We start from the raw sequence: 26,318 nt of genomic DNA on the forward strand, positions 1-26,318 counted from the left end.
TTTAGGTCTATTTTATTTCTATTGTATTACATATTGAATAACTGTAATGTACTAATTTGAACTTGAAAGATATTGTGTATCGTGTGGTACGTGTGCTTGTTTACACAAAAATCCCAGCTCTACGCTTCTGTCTTTGGGACAGATGTCTTCCCTGTTCTGGGAAGATGTCTGTTATGATACATACTGCTAAATAATTTTATTACTCTTGGAAATAAATTGAAATATCATTTCTTGAATAAATATTTCTGCAGCCACTTGGTCAAATTGGTAGATATAATAACGATGATTTAGAACAAAAAATTTAATAACGATGATTTAGAACAAAAAATTTATGGAGAAAACGGTAATTATCAGTAGACAAGTTTTAGAGAAAGCGATGTAATCGAAATATCGAATAAAGTATATAAAGACAAATGTAGAGATATCTCGAGAAACAAACACGACAAAGCAATTGAAGAGCAGTGGTAACAACTTTAACTAGATAAAAAAAAATCTTGTCTATAGATATTAATCCTTATTTTGTAAACGGTGATGTTAAAATTTGCGGGCCAGATGCCACGTTCTTGTCGGTAATTTAGTGGCAGTGGACAGAGTAAACAAATCAAATTTCCAGACTTCGAGGTATTTCGAAAATAAGTATAAATAAAAGTATGAATTCGCGATGGTATGAAAAATCTAGTATCAACAGTTTAGTATGCAAGAATGTGTAAACCTTTTGAATAAGAAGTAAGAACAAATGGAAAGAAAAATTGAAACCGTATCCTTGCGTTCTTACAAGCTCTTGTTTCTACTTGAGGTCTTTTCGGAAACTACAACCCACATTAAGGTAGATCACCTATCAGCTGATTGCGGATCGTAACCCAGAACGAGATATAAATCAAATTTTCCGTTGAAATTTCATTTCAAATTTAAAACATGATCTAGAAGGGCTCTTAATTTTTATTACTTTTTTGTGCGTTAATATTTCCATTATATTAATTTAGTTGTATAATAGATTAGATACGTATAATAATTGTTATTGAGCAGTTATCAACGATTCACCCCTTTACATGGATTTTGCAACTGAAGATTAATATTAAGTAGCTATTTTAATGCAGAAATATCGAAGTATAATAACCGAAAACCTCAGTAATATACCAATCATATCATGCGGTCCGGTTGTGAGGTAACAGTTGTAATTTCTCTTGATTGGAATTACAAATTATCATTTAATATTACTGAACTGACTAACTTAACAAATCCATTCTTATCGGCGCGGTTTACAGTATATCAGATCAGCTGCAGTTCTGTCAACCTTAAAAAATTAACGTTGGTGATATCCTATGTTTACAATATTTCATAGATAATGATAATTATCAAACATAATTCGCAGATTTTCTATTTTTATGATTATTTAATGGTCAGTTGCTCGTATTTCTTATTCTCTTTTTTTTTCTCATTACATCTGACAAATACAATACACAAAATCTCTGTTGTTTCACTTCAAATTACTCGATTGTTTTTTACCGACTAGTATATTATTTTGAAATTTCATTTTTTTCAAACTGTGCCTATAAATAATAGTTTTAAATTAAATATGTAAATAGGCATCTCTAATTTATATTTACTGTGCTTTCTGTACTCTATTATGTGAAAATATTGCGTGGGAGCTGCGGTTTCCACGGCGATAGAGATAAGCCCTCTTGGCAGTAGCTTAATTCTTTATTATGTAACTTTATTGTGATACAATTGGGGATAATATTCAACCAACCATCTCTCACTCTCTATTTACAGGGCCACTGGAGATCTAATTGCTATTGTTTGCTTTTCCTATCTCCGAGTTTATTTTAGGTGGTAGGTAAAGGTAGTGACAGTTTTTCAAGTGATATTCAATAGAGATCGATCAGATTAGAGATTAGTATCGTTGATATAAGTTTCTGTTTGTGTTACTTTTGTTTGGTATATTTCAAAAGACACCTGTTGAATCGATAGGCCAATTGTTCAAGAATTCTTTGTATTTTTGTGGCTTTGTAACAGGTTGGAAAACAACTAAGGTGATATAAATTCTGTTGATTATGAATTGGACGAAACAAAAAATTGATTCGCACTAGTATAGATTAAGGGGGGTATATATAGAAATATTCCCATGGAAAAGAGTACAGAATGCTGTAAAAATAAGCGGTAAGATTCGCAATTCTTATAAATTGTATGTACTTAACCAATTCCTGAAAATTAAGGTAAAGCATTTTAATTAAGGAAATTATAAAAATTATACCAATTGTCTTGTCGTATATACGCAAGATCACCATGTAGATACTTCAAAGATATCTCAAGTTTATTTTTTCCTTTTAACTTTTGCCTTACCTCCTATTCTATACCATTTTACCTTCACAATTGTCAAAGTAGGCCTCTTGTATCCTAAGAATATCCCTATTTTTCTTATTTTTATTTCTCACCAGGATCCTTCTTCTACTTACTCTATTTTCTTATTATTATTTCTGATTTAAATCTTATAATATTAACAAGTTGATATAATGAAATTTTACGTCCAAACTAACCCTTTTCGATGTTTATAATTATGAAAATTCGTAAGAACTAATGGAAAAGGATTTTGGAAGAAAATTCGGACAATTTCCGAGACTCATTCGCTTTTAATGATGACGACAAATTATGAGGGAGCAAGATAAATTTCATTTGTTAGACATTGTTAGATTCGAATTCTCAGTTGCTCAGGTAATTTTTCATTAACGATACTCAATTGTAACTTTTTTAAAAAAGAGCCGACTCGACAATCTTAATCAGGAAGCCTCATATAAGTCAATGGGTATAAAACTAGTTATTGAGCCGGTATTTTCTTTTTTTTTAACTTTTTTTGTGATTTTGAATTGAAAATTCAATAATTTATGGTGTTGATAAACTTTATTTCATTGTTAGATAATCTCTAGTTAAGATCTCAGATTTATGAAATATTCTTAGATTAATTAAGAAGGTTTCTCGACCATATTCATTTTGTTCCTCAAAAAGAAACTTGATGATAAAGAAACTTATTTATGCTGAAGTATCTATTATACTTAGTGTCATAACGCCTGAAATACTTTTTTTGGCTATTTCACATGACAACAATTATCAGAAGTTTTTCAACTCAAAGCAACAAAATTATAATCGTGAAGATTTTGATTCGGTAATATCAGATGTATCTACAATTTAACCTTGATTATGAAAATTGATTTTTAAGACTTACAAATTATTTGCTTTCTTCTACGGAGCTCGAGGCGAAGCGAAACTGGAAAAATTCCGGTCGTGAGTGACTTTGATATATAGTCAGAAAAAATTACCTACCCTGTATCACTTTTATTGACATAATTTCAAATTAAATTCAATATAAAGTATTATCTCAAATTTAATAATCCCCCTTCTGGAAATCTACATTTCGAATCGCGTTAATAATGCAGGTGTCGACAATGCCACGACCCTTTTAACAGTATTATTATCCTCGAATGTATCCATAATCCTTATTTAATGAAAATTCCATAAGACTTGTCGGAGAGCAAGAGAGACAGTGGTAGCAATACCTCCATCTCTCCCGTCATTATCCCCTTCTTTTATTCTACATATAACCTTTCACATACCGCGCTTTGTCCTCGAATTCAAAGAGACAATTTCATGTAATTGTGCATAAAAGTCCGAGAGTCTATCTCTGACGTAAGAAACCGCACGACAATGGCGCATCTCACGCGGAATGACTTCAGAAATAGCGTTCCATTGTATAAGATCAGCGCTCAGATGAAATCTCATTTGTAATTTTACTTCGAAGGATTCTTGTTAATTTCGTAGATGCGGGAGTTTTTTCTCTTTCTTATTTTCATATTCCTTTTTTACAAGATAAGTTGGAACGGTACGTCAAATCGACTATCGACTGTTCCAGATACATTAACTTCAATACAATTGTAAAAAAAATTAATGAAAATTTGTTTTATCCGAATATATAACTCGAGGAAGTCCCTAGCCCTCTTAGAAATACGCGATTATCGGAGGAAAAGATTTCCAAAAAAAAAAAATAAATGGCTGACCATTTCATTCAAACTAAGTTCATTTGGAACTAAAAAGGACTATTCAAGAAGTGTTCTTAAGATAAGCAGGGTTACCTAGGAATTTTGGAGAAACTTAAAATATTTTTCCCAAGATTTTATGTTTTGATGTGAACCCGTAGGACTGAAGTTCTTTACTTATTAGACAAAAACAAATATGATGTGAATGAAAATACTCTTGTCTATGTACATAAACGCACCCACCAAATTTTATAATATAGCTGCTTTCGCCATAATTTAAAGTGTAGCGCGGACGCCATTTTGTTAACTTTTAAATATTTTTATTTAGTAAAATAGCAAATAAACAAAAATGATATCAAATATGGAATAAAACAACCACCACAATTAAATATTTCTTTATGATTTTGTCGGTTTGATTGGTGTATGCAAGCAAGGCAAGCACTTCCGATAAATTATCATGGATTCAATCAGTAGACCGACAATGAAAATGTTCGCCAGATATGAGAAAAACGAGAATATAATTTAAAAATATAATAAAAACAGCAGACAATACACAATCTCGAACATCAGGGATCAGTCGCCCGCAAAAGCATAAATCTAAAATCTGAATCTGAAAAACGAGGATAATTTCAATAACTCTAAATCGCAGGACCGTTTTCACAATTTTAACAAATCAAGGAATACATTGCTTTCGAATCACTACAATGGGCAAATCAAGAGAAACTATTCCTACTTTATTGTAGAGCTACATCTATCGATTAATTTGGAAACAGTTTGAGAAATAAACATACCTCAAATATTAACCATCTCATCATCTCTACAAAGTTTTGATGCAGCGGTGTCTTGATGTCAACTAAAATATTTCATCTAACATATCAAGGCATTTGATAAAGTGAGACCCAAACAATTAATACAAGCCCCGGATCGAAAAAATCTTGACAAAAGGTATATACAAATAATAACCATACTATACCTAAGTCAAACGTATTTCGTGGAAATTAAGTCAGTGTTCTTTCTCCACCATTTTTCAAAGAAACAAGCATTCGAAAATGAGGCGGGCGGAATAAGTATTAACGACATTCCTCTAAACAGTTTGCGCTATGCAGACGACGACACGGCACTTCTCGCCGAAAACTTTATATCTCTGAAACATGCTGAATAATGTCGCCAAAGTTATATTGGGCAATATCTTTCGACACTCAACAAGTGCTGACTGCTCCATAGATTTTACCCTCGAGAAATATGGATTAAAATTAAAAAAGCAAGTGGATCATTTATGGAGATCAAGTAGCTTGTCTTTGAGCTTAGAGCAGAAAACACGAATGGTAAAGTGCTGTGTATTCCCAGTTCTTTTGTATGGTGTAGAATTCTGGACCCTCAACGCATATTGCGAGCGAAGACTAGAAGCTTTCGAGATGTGGGACTACGGTAGGGTGCTAATAATATCATAGAACCAATATAGCTAATTTGAGGAGAATGGAGAAGGACGTAGAACTTCAATATCTTGGCCATAGCATGAGAGGCTCATAATATGGGATCCTTCATCTCAGTTGAAAAGTATTATAAGAAATAAAGTAATTTACCCACACCACCACATTTTGTATTTCATATATAATATAAGAGTCGAAATATTCTTCATTTTTTATTCTTATATATAATGTCTCTAAAATTCTATATCTTAGAAGTTTTGCGAAATGAAAGTTGTGTCTTTATTAATTTTTTTCACTTTACACTTCAACAATGGACTGGCTTGCCAGGTAGGACGATTCGGTTACGAAACTACTACAGTTTAATTAACTTAACCTAAGCTCCGTGACCCTCTAGGTAAGGTCATACACAGTATCCGAAGAAAATCAGCCTTTGGGGCTGGTATTTTTGGACTCCTATATACATTTATGAAAATCTAGAATATAATGGCCAACAGAATAGTCCAATTTAGCGTCTCCTGGTTTTTTCATATCTATTTGTCAGATGTTGTGTCTAGATATTTGAAAGAGTTGAAGAGAAGTATAATAACTGAAGATTCAAGTTTTTTGAAATGTTTGAGGGGAGTTTGATGAAACATGTACCTTTTTATCAATTCCTTTTATTTAATCGTAAAATACTCGATAAATAAAATATTCTCACATGATTTTTCTAATAGTACTAAAAAAATCAATTAAGTATTTGCTATTTTTGAATAAGGGATCATAATGAGGTTTTACTACTAAAACTCCTATTTCCATTGAATATTCTAGAGGTTGAGATATATTTCAATTAAAAAACCATCCTAGAAACTGTTTATCTTAAAAATAAGTATGACGTGGCTCTGCATATTTTTGAATTATCTAGTTATTGTTCTTTCATAAATTGACATCCTGGATACTTTACAAATTTCACTTCTGGATGATCAGTTGTATTGTATTCAAGCAAGTTCGGATCGGATCAAAATTTTTGCAATCTTAATATAATCCACGTGAAATTGTTGGATTTAAATGATGGTAGTTAAAAAGTAAAACCTAAGTCCAGACCTGTGTAAGTGACGGTAGCAGAGAGAACTTTGAAAAGCGATATCCAGGAAAAAGGAGATTTATAATCTAGCGAGAATAATAGTGTCCGTGTCGGCCTGTCCAGCGTCCACTGTCCAGATGGTTTTTTTAAACCACCAGTCAATGTCGAGTCCAGATCGCCACGATTTGTATAAATCGCTAGGCTACCCTTGCGTTGAGCTGACTCTTTCATTTTTACTTTCAATGTGCTATATATTATTTAGCATAAATGCCTTTTGTATTATATCAAGGTTTTCCAAGAAGTTGGCAATATGGGTATAGAATTCATACGTCGTTTAGAATAAAATATTGGGCACCATTTGCATAGATTCCAATTGATACTTAGCGTATTTGTTATAGCTTCAAATTATTTGAGCATGCATAAATGAGATATAGGTCAAAAAATATCGAATGTTTTTGCCGAAATAGCATCAATCGAAACCAAAATATTTGTTTGTAACTGTTAGAAATGAAACTAAATGAATTATAGACCAACGGAATTTCTATAAAAAGACAAGGTTTACTTAAAATTAGTCTTCCAAAAATACATTTAAGCTTAACACAATTAGGTTTTTCACATATTTCACATAAGCTCACTTGATTAATCAGGTGGGTGTCAAAAGAAAAGTAACCAACAAAAAAAATCATACTATTAGCCCTCAATTCTAAGAAGATACTATTTCATCAACTTTTTTTTTGAAAAAGAGGGAGACGTCAATTTTTACCTGTTTTTTAAAGCATTTTTCTATTAAAAGTGACCTAAAACAGATTTATCAATAAAAATAAAAATACTTATATCGATGAGCACTTTCTTCATTTGCTGGTTTAAATAATTTCAAATTGACAGGTAATCTCCATAAAAGGAACCAGGGTTTTTTGAGGGTATACAGATTTGACATAATGGGGCTTGTTGTCAAATCTATCCCAAAATTCACCACAAATCTTTCTTACAGGTAGCTTTGAAACTTCTGAGAGAGATTATCCATGGGGTAATTGCGAAGTGTTTCTGTGATTTTAACCTTTAAGAAATTTCGAAAAGACAGAATGAGTAAATATATTGAAATTTTCAGAGATATAATACAAAAAGTTTTGCAGAAAGACAATAGATTTATGGCTTTCAATTGGTTTGTCAATCAAGATTTGAATGTAATGCATTATTATTTTCTTTGGTAGTATGAGGACGTGATGCTTGTTTTATCATCATATAATTGTTGTCTTTTAAGTATATCAGATAATAAATTGTAGCTGCAAATGTGATATTTATTTCTGAAGAACCTTCTAGTTTTATCAGTCTAAATAAATTCCAAAACTTTGTATGGTATTTATTTTTTTCAAATATTGATCTAAATCCAGTATTAGAAATGATTATAAAACGTGCTCCGTGTATATGTGTTGTGTCCAGCAAATTTCATTTCATTCTAAATATATTCAACACTATATATTTTGAAAATGTCACTTGATACTATTATTTGTTTTATTGTCTGGATGTCTGTTTTTTCTCCATACTTCTACGTTCTATTCAGTGCATCTCTGAGTCTGCCTCCATTTTTATACAAACTTCACTATAGTCTTTTTTATGTACGAAAGAGTAATAAAACCTACTTAACTGAACTAACCAATCCAAAACTAAAATAAATGTACCTAAGCTAATACAAATTTTCGGGTTTTCATTGGACTTTTATAACCATTAGAACAATAGAAAAAGGTTTTGACCTGTCAAACCTACGAATGCTTTATAACCCTCTGATTCATAAAAATAGACTATAGACTCTTGAATTTATGTTTATACGTTTATCTAAAGATTTTTGTTCTTGCTCCATCCAAAATCAAATCTTTTAAATATTCAATATATAGTTAAGCACATTTCAGTGGATTCATGAATTTATGTTTCATTACAAAAATAGATGTTGAAAAAGAGGACAATGATACAAAGATGCGAATTCAGTTAAGTGAAATAGTTTTTATTTCCTCTATAGCATTAGAAGACACATGGTTAATACAATTATATATAAAAACTCAATCCAGTTGCTCTTGAATAACTATTGGAATTTTACCATTTCGTTAGCTAAACATTTCTTGAATAAATACTCATTTCAAACTGTCAAACATTTTGATATAAAATAAAAAAAGCCTCCTTTAAATATTTCTTTTATTTTTCTTATAAAGTATAATAAATAAACAGTTGGTTATGCATAATTAACAACAAAAAGGCTCAAATTAATGATAGTATGCGGTAGCTGATTTTTAGTGTGCTGGTGAAGAAATACTGGAGTAAGATACTTCAGGAGCACTAGAAAAACTTACTGGAGCTACTTTATAGGCAGGCTGAGCATAAGCAACTGGAGCAGCTACTTTGTAGGCAGGCTGAGCATAAGCAACTGGAGCAGCTACTTTGTAGGCAGGTTGAGCATAAGTAACTGGAGCAGCTACTTTATAGGCAGGCTGAGCATAAGCAACTGGAGCAGCTACTTTGTAGGCAGGCTGGGCATAAGCAACTGGAGCAGCTACTTTGTAGGCAGGTTGAGCATAAGCAACTGGAGCTGCTAATTTGTAGGTGGGTTGGGCGTAGGAAGCTAATGGTTTTGATTGATATGCAGTAGCTTCATGGTGTACAACAGCGTTGAAACCATTGTGAGCATCAGCAGTGTACTCTACAATTCTCTTGGTACCATCAGCTTCAACTAGAGAATAACTTCCTTTTACTACGTCACCATCCCGTGATTCTTGTTGGTTCTTAACGTCACCAGTATGGGGATCTTCAACAGCGTAACCAAAATTGTAGTGAGCTGGGGCTGAGTAATCTTCAGTTGCAATATTTTTTTTGTAAACAGGAGCAGAGTATGAGAATGGAGTGGAGTAAGAAGCAGGAGCAGCATATTTACTGATGGTTGGAGCGGCGTAAGATACGGGAGATGCCACTTTAGCGTAACCTGCTGTTTTATATTCCACTGGTGTAGATATACTTGAGTATGATACCGACGGTGCAACTGAATAGTGTTGTGGAGAACTCAAGATTCCTGCTTGCGTGGAGGCAAGGAATGCGAAGAAGCAGATTAACTGAAATAAATAAAAACATAAGAAAGATATTGCAGAAAATATTTTATTATGGTGAAATATATCAAAAGGAAAATACTGTTATTGAAAAGCAAAAGATTAGAAACTAGATATTAGAATAATGTGAAATTGTTGAGTAGATGATGTGGAAGCTATAGAAGATTTTGTGTATGTGAGAGTTAAATAATAAAATTAAAGAATGTATTCAATGTTTCATTATTTTATCACTACTTGCAACGTAAACAGTGAAGAAAGAAACAGTGGTTTTATAACTAACAAAATTATTACAAATTTATCACAATAAATAATTAGCACTATCACTAACTGTACATCGATTCACTTACTTTGAACGCCATTTTAAGAGATTGTACACTGTACAAGTACCAGATACACAATGATTTGTCACTAACGGCTTAGCTTTATATACTAACAAAATTCAAAGGTGTGGTGTGTATTGTGTAAGTAATTTAGATCGCTTATGGCATTTCGTCAATCTAATAATTAAATTTCCAAATGAACCACATACATTAAAGAATATTCGATAACTTGACATTGAACTGGAAAGTTATTGGTCAAGTTGCTATACTATTTCGGGAATAGTACCTCTGGTACTCACAATTAATATTTCTGATAGACTTCACAAAGGTATTAATCATTAGTATGGTGCATATATGTTATTAAGTAATCATAGAAGTCAACCAAAATATCTTGATGGGTTTAGCTGTTTTGAAAATAATTTGATAACATTCTTATTGTTTACAGTTATATTTATAGACGTTTCGCTTTTTTCTTCAATAAATTTGATGATTTTTTGTATGTTCAGCATCTTTAACCTAAGCAAGCGTCATTCTATTAACTGTACATTCTTTTAAATCCTGGATATTACCAAATTTTTCTCCAGTTTTGGATAAAAAATTGTGTGTGGTCAGCTCCGACGCACGACTGGAGTTTACTCCTTAAGTTCGATAGTCTAACCAGACACAAAAAGAGTTTATTTAATTTAAAAAAGATTGATACTGTATAAAAGGGTAAATTTGTTAATTAATGAAAATAATATACATATATAAATATATATTTATTCAATTTATTCATTTCATATACATTTATTATAACTAATCGACGAAATATTTTACATTAAACTTTTTACAATAGTCAATAATCTCGATAATTCATATTGGGTTGATTATCTAATTTTATGTGTTGTTTTCAAATATATATTTATATGAATTACATCGATAATTATTAAAATATTGAATAAATACAAATTGCACATGCTCATACATATAATATATGAATTATAACGTACCTTGCAACCACGTGTTTGTTAGATGTTCCGGCAATATCATCTACACCTCTTTCTGCCATAGTTATTTGAAAATACTTTCAGATCATTTTAGCGGAACACAATGATAAAAATTAAAACTTCACAATAACAATATTAACTATTGATATTTATAATAAAAACAGCAATATAAGTTGCGCATCATAGGGTGCGCACCAAAAACGTAACGAGGTCATTCATCGATAGATTTTACTCCTCACATTTCTCTCATACCGGGCCTCTTATATATGCAAATCGATTCTTAAGGAGTAAACTCCAAAAAGTAACAAATTTGAGATGTACGAGAAAACTACTTGAAGGGATTGGCTTGTTTTGTTTCCCTTATACATTTGTGTATGGTTTTATTTACATAACTCATTTTTTTTATATGGTTAGACTTATTGTTTATGGAACTTGTTCAATAAATAAAAACATATGTTGTCTCATAAATAATGACGATTTTCATTTGTTAAACTTACTACGCCTCAATTTAAACATGTCGTAACTTGTTCAGATTAGTGTCCAATTCTATGAAGAGTAAAATTGCTTCACTTTGTTTCAATCATTCAATATTTGTTTACTATTGCAAACAAAAGTTTGAAGAAGCCGTAGTAAAAAGAAAAATATGAAAGTAACAGAAACAAGGAGGAACAAGATCAAAAAGATGAAATATAATGAAACAAGAACAAGTAATAATGAAGAAAACAAGAAAGAAATCAAACAAAGACTGGTACGAAGAAGAGTGTGAAGCCAGTAAAAAAATAAACATATCAAAAATGAGATGGATCGATAAACGAGAATAACAATACAGAAGAGATTATAACAGGCGAAGAAACATAGCAAATATAATATATAAAAGAAAAAAGAATTAATAATACATTAGAAAAGATAGACCAAAAGAGAAATAGACCGGGAGGGATTGGACCAGTGATTGTGATACTGAGAAACTAACACCGAAGAACTTGGTGGTATTGAACTCCTACCATATCCAGCATTTAGTCCGGACCTTGCATAGTAAGATTACAGGTACATGGGGAAATTATTGCGTGAAAATAAATTTGAATCCAAATGGGGTGTTGAAAATGCAGTGCGACAATTTTTTGCAAGTCTTCAGAATGGTTTTACCAATGTCTCAATATATTTCGTATTTCGATTTAAAAACTTACTTTTCATTGGAATAAATTATGTTAATCATTCTTTCGTTCATCTTCAATATTTTGGTGATCCAATTTTCACCAAGCTCCTGTATTAAATTACTAAACTATTTAAAGAATAGGTATTCCGTTATGTATTCCCATAGAACATCGAAGATATATAGAATTTTTATATAATCAAGGTTATTCATTTATAATTAAAATGTACTACTGTGAATAAAAGTTATTTCGTCGTAACTACTAAAAAAATTTGATGTATAGTTCAAAACGGAACTTGCGAAAAAGCATCGTAATTATGAGCAAGGTTATTGTATCTTACATTAATTTATAGCAATCGTACGATTTCTGACCAAAATTGCCACACCCGTTTATTATAATTAAGTTGTTATTGATGATATAGTTTTTATCTTCAACAAGTAAACCTTGTAGAATTTATTTGTTTATTCATTTTGACTAATTGGTTATTCTTTTACAAAAAACTGAGTCCTGAATCATAAAATCTATCAAAAACACTGACTTCTAATGGTATTTTGTAGGTTTCATAAATTGATATTAACTCTTGACTACTTTCAAATAAATTTATTTTTGTTTAATTTGTAATGTCTTCTTCTGTCTCTGAAAAATATAACTAATGTGAAACTGCACCTTATATCATACATAACTATACATTTTTTTGATTAATTTCTCCTTATTAATCTATTTTTCAAAAATTCAGAAAATAAATTACATACTTTTTCAAACATTCCTTCAATCTTTTCCCAAATAATCTATTACCGTGTTGATAAAACTCCCAGCATGTAAATCGATACAATGTGTTATACATTGGATAAGTGCAATGAAACAATATTATCGAACAAATTTCTGGTAATAAATATCCTATTTTTGTATTTGCATTGACTCAATGTTTTAATATGTCATAAATTTATGTTAGTACCATGTTGATAATTATTGCTAAAGACTAGGTACTGTCTAAAAGATATTATGAATTATTTTCTTAATGCCACATCACTGGTGTTATCTAATTCATTTTGTTCTTATGGGAATTAGTAATTAAACTCATGTGAGGAAAGTTAAATAAGGAATCTAAAGTAGGTATTTACATAACACACCACCATAACACGCCTTTGCATTTTTCTAATATAAAAAAAAGGCGATAGTAACAAATCATTGTCTTGCAAAAAATAAGCACAAAAATTTTCTACTTTAATGCAATTTTATTTACCTAGAAGCTTTAATTTATTATGTTGATATATCAATATACTGGCTTACAACTAGATTCTGCCAGATGTTGTGTGAGATATGTATTATTGTTCTAATTCATTTTAGTAATTATGATACCATGTAATATTATTATATACTCAATTTTTACAGTTCATCTGCTTCTCAACTTTTTTACTTCCATACAAGCGGTAATTTTAAGCTCCTATCAAGCCTACACTGTTCCAGCTTTCACCAAATACGTTGCTACAGCTTCATATTCCTCTGCAGCTAGATACTCTACTCCAGTATTGTGAATAAAGATTACTCAACACCAACTCACTACAACTTTAGTTATTCTGTTGAAGATTCCCATACTGGCGATATCAAGAGCGAACAAGAAGCACGTCAGGAAGATGTGGTGAAAAGTAGTTATTCCCTTGTTGAACCTGATGGTCATACACCGTGAGCCTGATGCTTATCAAGCAAAAACTATTGGTTTCCAAGTTTCCTACAATCAACCTGGCTACAAACTTGATACTAACTTCTTATATTCAGCCTGCTTACAAAGTAGCTGCTCTACAGTACCTGTTTCGGGCAAAGTTACTTACTCCAGTGCTCCGGAAGTATATTATTCCAACTTTTCATCACCTTTAGTCGAGAAATCTGCTTAATCCTATTATCGATAATGTTTCTCGTTCATGTCTTAATAGTAATTAAAAATGGATTGTTTATTTATTTTTCTTTGTATTATATTAAAATTTATTGGAGGTTTCAGTGACAAAAATGTCTGGAGGAACGACATATAGAAAGATATAGGAGTACTGAATTTGAAGGAATGGACAGCAAAATGTCGAAACCAAAAATTAAAAAAAAAAGAAGTCAAAATATGAAAAGAATCAAAGTTTAAAAGGAGAAGTAATCTACTTAGAAGGTTTTTAAAACGATGGAAACGTTTCCCTCGATTCAACAGATCTGTTACCAATTAGGATGAGTAATATGATTTCTTGTCTTTGTATACAGATTATATTGTTTATTGTTTATTCATTAGTGTTAATTGGCTCTTGGAAAAAAGTGAGTTCCAATGGAACGAACCAATTTTTGTTACCAGTTGAACCAGTTGAGCATGTTGATGATACTATTATCAACTTATCAATTGAATTTTCATTGTTTTACTTGTTTATTTTCTTGATGTAAGAATACGTAACACTATCATAATCACAGATCAATACATATATATATATATATATATATACAGTGCTTTTCAGATAAAAGTATCCACCTTTAATAACTTTTGTAATACTGGTATTTAGAAAAAATCCAAAAACACGTCAATTTATGTTTGAAGGGGCAAGCATTATGGCTTATTTAAACTTACTGGAAAAGCCACCCCCTCACCCCTAGCAGCATCCCCTTTATTTTTTTAAATTACTTTTCATATTTTTTATGTAAAATTTGGATACTCCTCTTTGAGCTGATTTCAAAAATGTGTAATACTTGTAGGTTAAAGTGGTTAGTTTATGAGATAAACAATTTTTCTTTTAAGAGCACAAATTTTACTTATTATTTACTTTCACCTTATTTGCCTGTACTAAAATGGGTTGTACAACAGTTTAAACTCTTTAATCTTTTTAACTGTGCTATTTATTCTACTTAAAAAATCCAAACAACAAAAAACTCTACTTTTTATTAAAGTTTGACATTGTCAACTAGAATTTGTAGTCACTATTGATAGTGTAATTTGATACATTATTTATTTTGTCTCTCTGAAATGGTTTACTCTTTGCAAGAAAGAATTGAAATTGTAGGTTTATACTACCAAAATAATAACTGTGCAAGAGCTGCTGCTAGAATATTTAACGAATTACATGACGGAAGACATGCAACTCATAAGTATGTAATTCAACTGATGGAGAAATTTACCACAACAGGGTCTGTTTGCAATAAAGTGCATAAGCGAGAGGGACTCGTAAATAACGAAGCAATCCAAGTGGCAATTTTAGGGCAAGTCAGCTTAGAGGCTCAACAACCCCAATCGTTGTCAACAATAAGTAGAGCGATCGGTGTTTCATCTTCTACAGTTTTCCGAGTTCTACAAAAATTCAAGTACCACCCATACAAAGTTAAGTTGGTGCACGAGTTGAATGAAGATGATTTGGATCGTCGTCTAGAGTTTTGAGAATCAATGACGCAAATTATCAATAACAATCCACAATTGTTAAACAATATTTGCTTTTCTGATGAATGCTCATGGTCATTAAATGGCTTAGTAAGTAGGCATAATTGTAGATATTGGGCTGAAAGTGATCCACATATTATGCGTGAATTCCATACACAACATCCCCAAAAGTTAAACGTTTGGTGTGGTATCCTAGGTGACCACATTGTGACCACCTTTCTTCATCAACGGAAATTTAAATGGTGAATCATATCTTGAGTTACTCAGGGAAGGGGTTGACCCACGTATTACAACAATAATAGAAAATGATGATAACCTTTCCGAAGATTTACTGGTATTTCAACAAGACGGAGCTCCCCCACACTATGCTATGCCTGTCCGACAATTTTTAAACGAAACATTCCCCGCTCGTTGGATAGGTAGAAGGGGGCAGATGATGGAGTGGCCACCTAGGTCACCGGATTTAACACCCCTAGACTTCTTTTTATGGGGGTATTTAAAAACAAAAGTTTATGCTACCCAACCAGAATCTCTGGATGACTTACGAGAGAGGATAGAAAATGAATGTCGACAATTAAATCCAGCCGTATTAAGCAATGTCAGAGATGCATTTCAAAATAGATTATACCATTGTATGGAAGTGAATGGTACTCATTTTGAACACTTATTGTAACTTCATAATAAATAGCACAGTTAAAAAGATTAAAGAGTTTAAACTGTTGTACAACCCATTTTAGTACAGGCAAATAAGGTGAAAGTAAATAATAAGTAAAATTTGTGCTCTTAAAAGAAAAATTGTTTATCTCATAAACTAACCACTTTAACCTACAAGTATTACACATTTTTGAAATCAGCTCAAAGAGGAGTATCCAAATTTTACATAAAAAATATGACAAGTAATTTAAAAAAATAAAGGGGATGCTGCTGGGGGTGAGGGGGTGGCTTTTCCAGTAAGTTTAAATATGCTTGCCCCTTCCAACATAAATTGACGTGTTTTTGGATTTTTTCTAAATACCAGTATTACAAAAGTTATTAAAGGTGGATACTTTTATCTGAAAAGCACTGTATATATATATATATATATCCTACAATTATCCTATTCATATATTTGACCTAGTTACTGACTATTAGTAAGTACCATTAATAAACGTACTATCCTTGAAATTGCACAAATTGATGCCGTAATATTTTTTCTAGATCAAGTCAGATCGTCTGATGCTATTCAATCAATTATTTATTTAAAAATTGATAATCGCATTGAAATATTAAAATTCTATAATGAATGTAAATAATTTACACAAAATATCCTTTACATACTTTTGTAATATGTAAGAGAACTAATTAACATTTAGAAGACGATCTTGTTAAGATGTAATTAATTTAAAACAATGTATTTCTGTTTTGCTATCCTCACTTCTACACAAGCAAGAATCTCTCATCAAATCAGCAGCACCCTATGTTACGCAGCTGCAGTTTCATACTATGTTCCAGACCAGTTAAGAAACAACAAGAACTATGTGAAGTAATAAAATAGAGTCACTAACTCGTTGGTACCAAGAGAATCGATTAGTACAGTGCTGATGCTTACAATGGTTTCAACTTATAGATCGTGAAGCTGCTGTATAACAATCAAAATCTGTAGTTGAAGTAACCTTCTTCATATGAAGCCCTACCAACTTATAAAATAGCTGCCCAACGCACCTATCCATCCAGCTCTCTAAGCTTAATCTGTCACGATAATTACATGAGTAATGTCGGTTTTCATATGTGAAAACGTCTCTATTTCGACATGTCGCTACTTGTTAAAACTAGTCTCTGATTTTATGAAGAGTACAATTCTTTACTTTCTTCTAATCATTATCTCTATGTTTATTGATGATGAAGTATGAAGCAGCAGTAGCAGCAAGGAAAATATGTAAAATTAAAGAGGAAAACACAGTTAATTAGCGAACATTAAAGCTTTGGTTTGATAGTTGTAATATCGGATATTTAGCGTTTGAAAATCGTCCACCTGCTTGGTATATTGTGGTTACAAAGGAAGCAAAATAAAACCAATCTAGTATCAGCACTCACCGATTATTACCGGACTCCCTTGGACTTTCCAAACATATCACACATCGCAATCATTAAGTAAGATGTATACAAGTAGTCGAATAGTGCCAAAAGAATTGTAAACAGCTCATGGCCCTGCAAAGGGGTGATCGTTTTATTAAAGGCATTAATACAAGCGATGTTGTGTGTTTGGTGGAATTAAGCAGGTTTAGTGTACTTCGAAATCATTCCGGATTGTCCAGCTATCAATAACGAGGTATTGTGGAAAACTGTTGCGATTGTACGGTACTTTTATTTGAATAAGATTCAAAATATATCATAATTATTAAAATTCGGGTTATAATATATTCACCGGATCTAAATTACTCAACCTAACCTATACATCGAAATGACATAATTTGATGTATATTATACAAAAGTAGATAGAGAACTAATTGAATTTCGTACGAGGTTCCATCGCCGGAATTGCCGTAGTTGTCGACGTCGATATATATATATATATATATATATATATATATATACCTATCTATGCAAAGTCACAATTCCATTGTACGTTTGGGCACAATAGACGCGTATTGCATCGTAACTCGCTAACTTTCAAATTAATTCACCGACACATGATCCTAATCTTGTGAGTAATTCACTAGAGCTGTGTGAGATGGAAGAAGAGCTAAGGGGCCGAAGGAGTCGCTCGCGTCCCGGAATGATTGCATGGTGTGTTCAGGTGGAATTTTCACTTATTTCACATCCGGGAACTTGAGAAAATTGAATTGGAGGGATTATTTACATAAATATACACGGCTTCATATACATAATATAAATACGTATATATGTACTATGTAGATGGACAAATATATAAATATTAGTATAATTGCACAAATTACTTTTCAAGCAGTACTGGTACGCCTGGTAATGCAGCTAATTGTACTTGATTGAGATTTGGTATATCTTTGGAGAAGACAAAATCTATGAGATGATTAAAGACTTCTAAATCTGAATATGTTTATTTTCACTTGCTGAAAAAAAGTCCTTCGTTTTTGGGTTGTGGAAATTTTCAAAAATTATCAGGGATATACTTTATTTTTGAGTTATTGTATTGGAATTAGATTTTCTTCAAGAAATGACATTTGTTACACCAAGTTCTTGTTCTATTTTATCAATGAAATTTTTCATATACCTAATTAGGTCAATCAAACTGGGCTAAATTTGATAAGTTGCAAAATTAGATGTAAAAGATTCAACCTGGGTTAATTAACATTATGATTTCTGGAAACTTTTTCGTCGCAACTATGTATAGTTGATTGTTAGTAACAGTAACAGTAGTAATAGTAACTGCTTTATGTTCATATCCAAACTTATTTCCAATTAGATGGGAGCGGAAACTAATTCCGAGCAATTTGATGTTAATATTAGAGTTCAACCTAAATTAAATCTCCAACACACTAACCATGTTCTTTTTTTCATTTTGTTAGGTTTCTAGGTGGAGTAGATATTGATAATAAGCGAAGAAGATCTAGAACAACAATTAATTTCAAATATTATACATTCAACAGACAGTTTTCCCGTCAAAAAATTCAAACTCACATTCAGATATTATATAAAGTAAATATACTTTCTTCATATTTTTCTTCTTTCTAATTGCTTTCAAAACTTCATTATTATGAAGCGTTTCATTCCTTCTTTACTTTTGTTACCTTTCTGTCCAAAAGTATCTTAAAACAATATGCAGAGAAAACACTCTACATTTATCCAACTGTATATATAATATATACTGTATATATACAGATTACTAACTATTACAAATCTTTGATTTTTTTCTCCATCAAATAATCTTCTCATTTCAAAAAAAACGTGCAATCTCCAAACGATTTAATATGCTCCAGAAGAAATAAATTGAAATGTAACATTTTGAAACTATAATAAATCATCATATTTGGCAACTTTTTTTGACGACTTTTGACGCAATTTTAAGCAACTTAACGGTGGTAATATATTTATTGATAGTATGCTAATTATTGTTTTTTTCACTTATTAGACCACGCATTAATTAATAGCTGGTTCTTCGTTTGAAGAACAGGAATTTGGACTAGATTGCAAGTATAACGACCTTCGGAAACCTTTGTGAGATTTTTCATATATTAAAGGTGTCAAAATATCTTCCGGGTAGGATCATGATTTACATACATATCTTATAGTATAAATAATCATTTCAGCGTTTCCAATATATTGTTCAGTTTACCAAAAAGCAAGCAACATGACAGTTAAAGTGAGTAGTTTGATTACTTTGTTAAAATTGATAATTACAGTTTCAAATAACTATGATATTATTGAAACAATTCTTTTTTCAGTTCATAATTATCACAGTTTTCGTCGCTGTAGCCAGTTCCAGCCACATAGGTTATGGTTATGGACCCGCTCTTGTAGGAACAAATGGAGCTATATCAACTTATTCCACTGTTCAACAAGTTCCAGCTGCTCCACTTGCCTTAACAGCTCCAATTACCTACACGGCTCCAGTAGCCAAAACTGCTATTGCTGAACCTTCTGCACTAGCCCATTACGATTTCGGGTACGCTGTGAATGATCCTCAAACTGGAGACGCGAAGAGCCAATTCGAGTCTCGTCGTGGCGATGTTGTACAAGGTAGCTATTCCCTCTTGGAATCTGATGGATCCAAACGAACTGTAGATTACACTGCTGACGAACAAAATGGATTCAATGCTGTTGTACGCAAAGAACCGGCAGTCATACATGCTGTTGCTCCAGTAGTAACCAAAATATCTGCTCCAGTTGCTTACACAGCTCCCGTTGCCCCTTGGACTATATCTAAAATTGCCGCTCCATGGTCTGCTAAAGCAACTACCTCTATCACTTCCACTGCCTCTGTAGCTCATTCTTCACCATGGAATGTAGCTAAAACTGCCACATGGGGTGTTGCTCCGGCTGCTACTCTTGGTTACGTCGCCAAAAGCTACTCTGCTCCATGGTCTGTTTCTGGATACGCTGCTCATGTTCCTACAGTTACACACAACGTTTGGTAAACACGTTATATCAAGTTTTGTACATAAATACATGAATTAATTACGGAAATTGCAATGTAATAAATAATTATTCTAATTGGTGTTTTTTAATTTATCTTAAATTTGAATATGTCCCAGCGAATAAATATTTCAAGTGGATAAATCGTTTCCAACCAATATAACATTTCTATTTGACTAGACTATGGATTAATTCATAATAGCAAACTGTACAGAGGTGAAATTTAGGATTCCGAAATGATATTTAACATTCAAATATATTTATAAGGATATATTGGTGTTTCAATAGAGGGCCATTAAATGGAGAAAAATTGTCGAAAAATATTTCAAATCAACGATTATTCGGAAGGATCCGTTTCTTAACACTAAAATTTAGACAGATATCTCTTGTTTTCGATTATATTTCTATATACTTGTTAAATTCTGGAAGAATCTACTTGGATTCACAATGAATTTTATCAAAAAGCAAAAGTTTTCACATGGAAAACCATTTGTGGAGAGTTCAGTCCTTTGTGATCCCAAAGCCTACAGATCTCTAAATTCAGCCTTGGAGGTTCGCTTGGATTGTTTGGTGAAGGGGATGTACGATCGCTGTCATTCATATAAACTGTATCATAGTACTAACCAGTATACAACTTTTCAATATTAATTATGCAACTATTTCTAATTTTTTACTTCTATATAATTTAAAAAACTTCAACCTACATAAGAAGAAATATATGTAAATGTCATATTAAAGTTACCATCAGTAGTGGATTCAGTGTTAGTCATTTTCCTTTGTATTAAGTAAGCCAACAAGTTGGCCATAGGAATGTCACTTCATTATTAGCTCAGGAAATCGAGCTACAGATAGGTTTCTAGCTTTATCGTTTTCATATGTAATAGACTTTAGGCAACAGACAACATATTTCCGTTTATGTAATAATAGTTTTAGAATTAGAGTAAAATTATCCATACCGTCCAACCAAATAAATTTCCTACACAGAAATTTATCTGGTTTCATTTGAATTTACTCTTAATTATTTAATTATTATTTAAGTATTGTTTCATGCCGACAAAAAAAATTGAATTATGACGGATTTTAAATGTTTTATTGGGTATTCCAATCAAAATTTACTGAAACTTGAATCAATTTATTATATCATAAATTTATTCATAAATAAATCACATACAAAATTTAGTTGACTCAATTACCAAACTTTATGTGAAAGTACTGGAGCATGAGATGCATAACCGTGAGCCCATGGAGCAGCATAACCGTGAGCAACTGAGTTGCTGTATACGTTAGCAAAAGAACCAGCGTGAGCAACGTTCAAAGGAACAGCAGCTGCCAATGGTGAAGAATGAGCTAAAGTAGCAGTGTAAGTAACCGGAGCAGCTAATTTGGCTACTGTCAATGGAGCAGAATGAACTACTGGAGCAGCATAAGCAACTGGTGCAACGATTTTGGCAGCAACAGGAGCTACAGAATGCACGGCAGCGGGCTCTTTGTGTACTACGGCATTAAATCCATTGTGAGCATCTGCTGTATAATCTACAGTACGTTTAGTACCATCAGATTCCAAGAGAGAGTAGCTACCATGAACAACGTCCCCGCGACGGGATTCGTGCTGACTTTTGGCATCTCCGGTGTGAGGATCGCTTACGCTGTATCCAAAATCATAATGAGCAGGTGCAGAGGGCTCAGCGATTACAGTTTTAGCTACTGGAGCAGTGTAGGCAACTGGAGCTGTGTAAACTACTGGAGCTGCAGCAGCGTAAGAATGTACAGCTGGGGCATGATGTTGGACGGTGGAGTAACTAGATATGGCATCGTGGGATCCGTGAGCTAGAAGAGCTGGTGCATGATATCCTAGACCCAAATTGCCAGCTTGGCCTACTGCCACCAAAGCTGCAAATACTACTATCTGTAATCAAAATAAAAAATTATATTTTCTTCCTAATTAATTATTGTACAATTTTTCTCTTCTTATTCACAATTATTACTTAAATGTTCATGTCATCTAATAATTTCAATTAGCAATTTGAACATTAATTCATATATTTGTGAAACACATCAGTGAATCCAGAAAACAACCTTTAGTATTCTGTTTCCATTCAAACTTTTGATACTTACTGTGAATGTCATGCTGTACGTTTATTGATAAACTTGAGAATAGTTTTTAATTAACCATTCATTATTTATATATGTTTTTGTTGTACTCCGTTTTTGGTCCCACCCCGGAACAGATCCTTTCACAATTATACTACCTTACCAAATATCCTTCAAGGTTACTTAAGGTTATTAAAATTAACGGATCAGGTTGTTTAGTTACCTTATCAGAATGTCTGATTTTGTAATAAGTTTCGTGAAATATTACCGTATGTAATTGGAGTAAATAACTTTATAAGTAGTAACATACAGGATATATTTTGAATGTGATATTGAATTTTCAATCGAGATGAATTACAGTTGCAAGGTCGTAAATAATAATACGGTCTTGGTCTTGATTTAATTAACTTTTTATATTATACGTCATAAGAACATAACTTTATCCTTGTAATTTATGTAAAAAAGACCCTGAAAATGCGCCCTGCAGATATTATGGAAAGTGTACATAAAATTGAAAAGGAACAAAGTACTAAAACATTCGTGAAGGGACCTTATGCAAAAATTGAGATATCTTAAGGTAATAAAACCGTAATTGTAATCCTAGTACTTTATTGATGCTTGAAAGTTGAACAAGAAGTAGGAGCAAACCCTAAAATAATATCTCTCTGTCGTCCATGCTTTAGCACCAGTTCCTCATGCAGTTTATGTAATACATTTATATACTGCTTTCATTCTTCACAATGAGGTAAGACTATTCCATGAAAAGCATTCAGCAGATTAGTTACATCGAGTACGCTACTTCAAGGGCTCACTTTTAGGATTTTTACTTCCCATTACTTCTTTAAATACTAATAGATTACAATTTTTCCATATACCGCGAAACAAAGATCATATTTGATAGTATAAAAATAGGGATTGCTAAATTTGTTAGAAAAGAAGATAAAAGCGAAATACGTATTATGTGTGTCGATCAACGCACTACCAATTTCAGCTAAAAAATTCATAGAGAAACACAAAAACATGGCGATTTCATATATAAAGGTCACTGTCAATAAAAATTACGAGAGTTGATGTTGCTGAGTGCTCTCGTCCAACACTGAGTATTTCGTTGGCAGAATTTCAGTTAAAAATTAATTATCATTATTAAAAGTGCAATCAGCTGAATTGGACAAATACTTCCGAAAAATAGGGAGAATATTCAATCAAAATAAACATCTGATAATGTAAAGTATTACTGCCAGTTGGAGTGTGTGAAAATACAATACAAATTTTGGGAGGGAAGAACCACTTTTTTAATTGTGTTTACAGAAAAGTTCCGCATAACGTTTAGGAACGTTTTGGAAATCAGTTTTTGAAAACGATAATGTAGGTTTAAACTCTAGTGCATACTTATGAAAATCAGGAAAATAGCGATCGATTAGTTGTCCAATATATATATTGCTAAAATTAATATGTGGTTCGTTTGAGGATATACAGTATTAAATAAACTAAGTCTGTTACCAAATTATAAATTCAAACATTACACTTGGAAAGTGTAGTGGAATACGATTCAATATGATAAACATTTTCAAAATATAATTTTTTATAGCTTCCAGCTGAGACGACTTAAATTCATTTTGATACAAGTTTTTCTGTAAATTTGTAAATAGCAGAACAACATCGTATGACTTCGTCCAGTGCATAATTTCAATTTTCTAGTTAACGAATCACTCTACTTGTTATTCAGTAGTAGTAGTATGATTTTGGCACTAAAACTTATCTAGTGATGACATATAACCAGTTAGAGTGGCAAATTTTACACTTAATTCTAGTTTGGACTTTTGTAAGTACCTTTACACGACTGCCAATCAAGCAATACTAAGCAACTGACACCAGAAGTTATAATTGTATGGTATTGTACGTCTTATGTTGAATTTAATGGATATTTGTGGATTGAATTAAATAAAATTTAAATGGAGACAATGTAATTAAGTGGAGAAAATACAATGTTTGAATAATAAATGATTACAAAAATTATTTTCTTCGTCCATATTTCGATGATCGTCGTGGTCGTCGCTGCCTTCGCTGCCTTCCTTTGCGTCTTGGACGTCTATTACGATCCATCACCACTGCGCTCGCTGCAAAGCAGAGACATCGATAATGATAAAAAAATTTATACAGCTTTCGAAATATTTATAATAATTTAACCAAATAACAAAAATGAAATCAATTATTTAAATACTTCTTGACTTACTGTATGTTTCATATCTTCGTTTTATTCCTTTTCGTCTAGAGCTTATACTGGTATTTTGATATTTGAAGTTTCTGGCTTTAGTCGAAAATCGTGAGACTTTTGATGCTGGAAAATGTTGAGCAGTGTGAAATTTATTGTTACATGGAGAAAATTATTTGTTTCACTTACTCTTTATATTTTTTCCACGCCTGTGTTGTTTTCCCTGCTGACTTCTATCGTTCCGTCGCTTTTCTTTGAAAGTAGACCATCTTTTAGCTACATACCTGAAGTTTTTAAGTAAGTCGTAATACTTCGTCTCAATACCTGACAAGAGAACTCATATTTTATTAAGCAGAAACTTATGGTGTAATATATTTAGGCAACTAGAGACTCATAGATATTTTAAAAGGAGTATTGCAGAGCTCACTAACCTAATTTGAATTTTCCGTTTGACTTTTTGAGAAGACCAGTTTTTACGCCGATTTCCAGCGCCTTTTTAACATGTAGAGAGTTGTTTTTCAGCTTGTTTCTCCTTTGAGAATTAATATTGTTGAGTATTTCTTCGAGAGGTGAACCTTTACGGTCCTTAAAACTGACGATAGTATCTACAAATTTCGATAGAAGAGTGGACATCGTGGAAATAGTGACCTGAAATCAGTGAATTATTAGTAGATACGTTACAAAATTACTTATAAACGAATAGTTTTATATTAGTATTTTAACTATTACTTACACCTTTAGATCTAATTTTGAAAAACTTTGCCGTTTAATGGAATTTTTCTGGGTAAATAAACTCGTACCGTAGCGTACACCAAATTTTTTATTAATTGTCACAAATTAATCATTTGAAATGTCAAAAGAATATTATCACACACACTAGAATAAGTCAAAATAGTGTCAAATTGAAATATGAGTCTCTTTCTAATCAATAAACCATCCATATATACATACAAAATCAATAAAATTGATCTTTTAAATGTATCATCCAAATTTCCATAACTGCATATACAAATATTGTAGATTGATGGTTGAGTAAAACCTGTTTCGGAATGTATTAATTGTTGGGATTCTAATTATTTTCTAATAGATTATTTTTGATATAGAATGACAAATATGTGACGTAAGTTTCGAAATACAACAAAAGCTTTATATTTGTGGTTTTTTATGTCAATTGTTGTTAAAATCTTTGTCCAAGAGTAATTTTTCTCTGAAAAACGTGATTTTTCAGCGGTGAACTTCCTCAAAATTAGATGTATAGAAGATTGAAGTCAGTAATATTCAATTACTAATATAAAACCATTCGTTTATAAGTAATTTTGTAACGTGAATTCCAACAATTCACTGATTTCAGGTCACTATTTCCACGATGACCTCTCTTCTATCGAAATTTGTAGATACTATCGTCAGTTCTTCAAAATTTATTACATAAGAATGAATATTAACACATTGTACAATTACATAAT

General features: G+C 31.9%; 1 protein-coding gene across 1 annotated transcript in view; it reads right to left on the minus strand.

The window, feature by feature from the left end:
- Positions 1-8,800: 8,800 nt before the first annotated feature.
- Positions 8,801-26,318, minus strand: part of LOC130451791 (uncharacterized) — a 28,536-nt gene continuing 11,018 nt past the window's right edge. Inside the window, exons 5-9 of the mRNA XM_056791041.1 lie at positions 25,287-25,503; positions 25,045-25,179; positions 23,519-23,634; positions 21,766-22,458; positions 8,801-9,613 (exon numbers count right to left, since the gene is read on the minus strand). Coding sequence (XP_056647019.1) covers positions 8,801-9,613; positions 21,766-22,458; positions 23,519-23,634; positions 25,045-25,179; positions 25,287-25,503 — 1,974 coding nt within the window. The remainder of the gene's footprint in view (positions 9,614-21,765; positions 22,459-23,518; positions 23,635-25,044; positions 25,180-25,286; positions 25,504-26,318) is intronic.

The sequence above is a fragment of the Diorhabda sublineata genome, chromosome X (assembly GCF_026230105.1).
Source record: "Diorhabda sublineata isolate icDioSubl1.1 chromosome X, icDioSubl1.1, whole genome shotgun sequence".
Lineage (NCBI taxonomy): Eukaryota > Metazoa > Arthropoda > Insecta > Coleoptera > Chrysomelidae > Diorhabda > Diorhabda sublineata.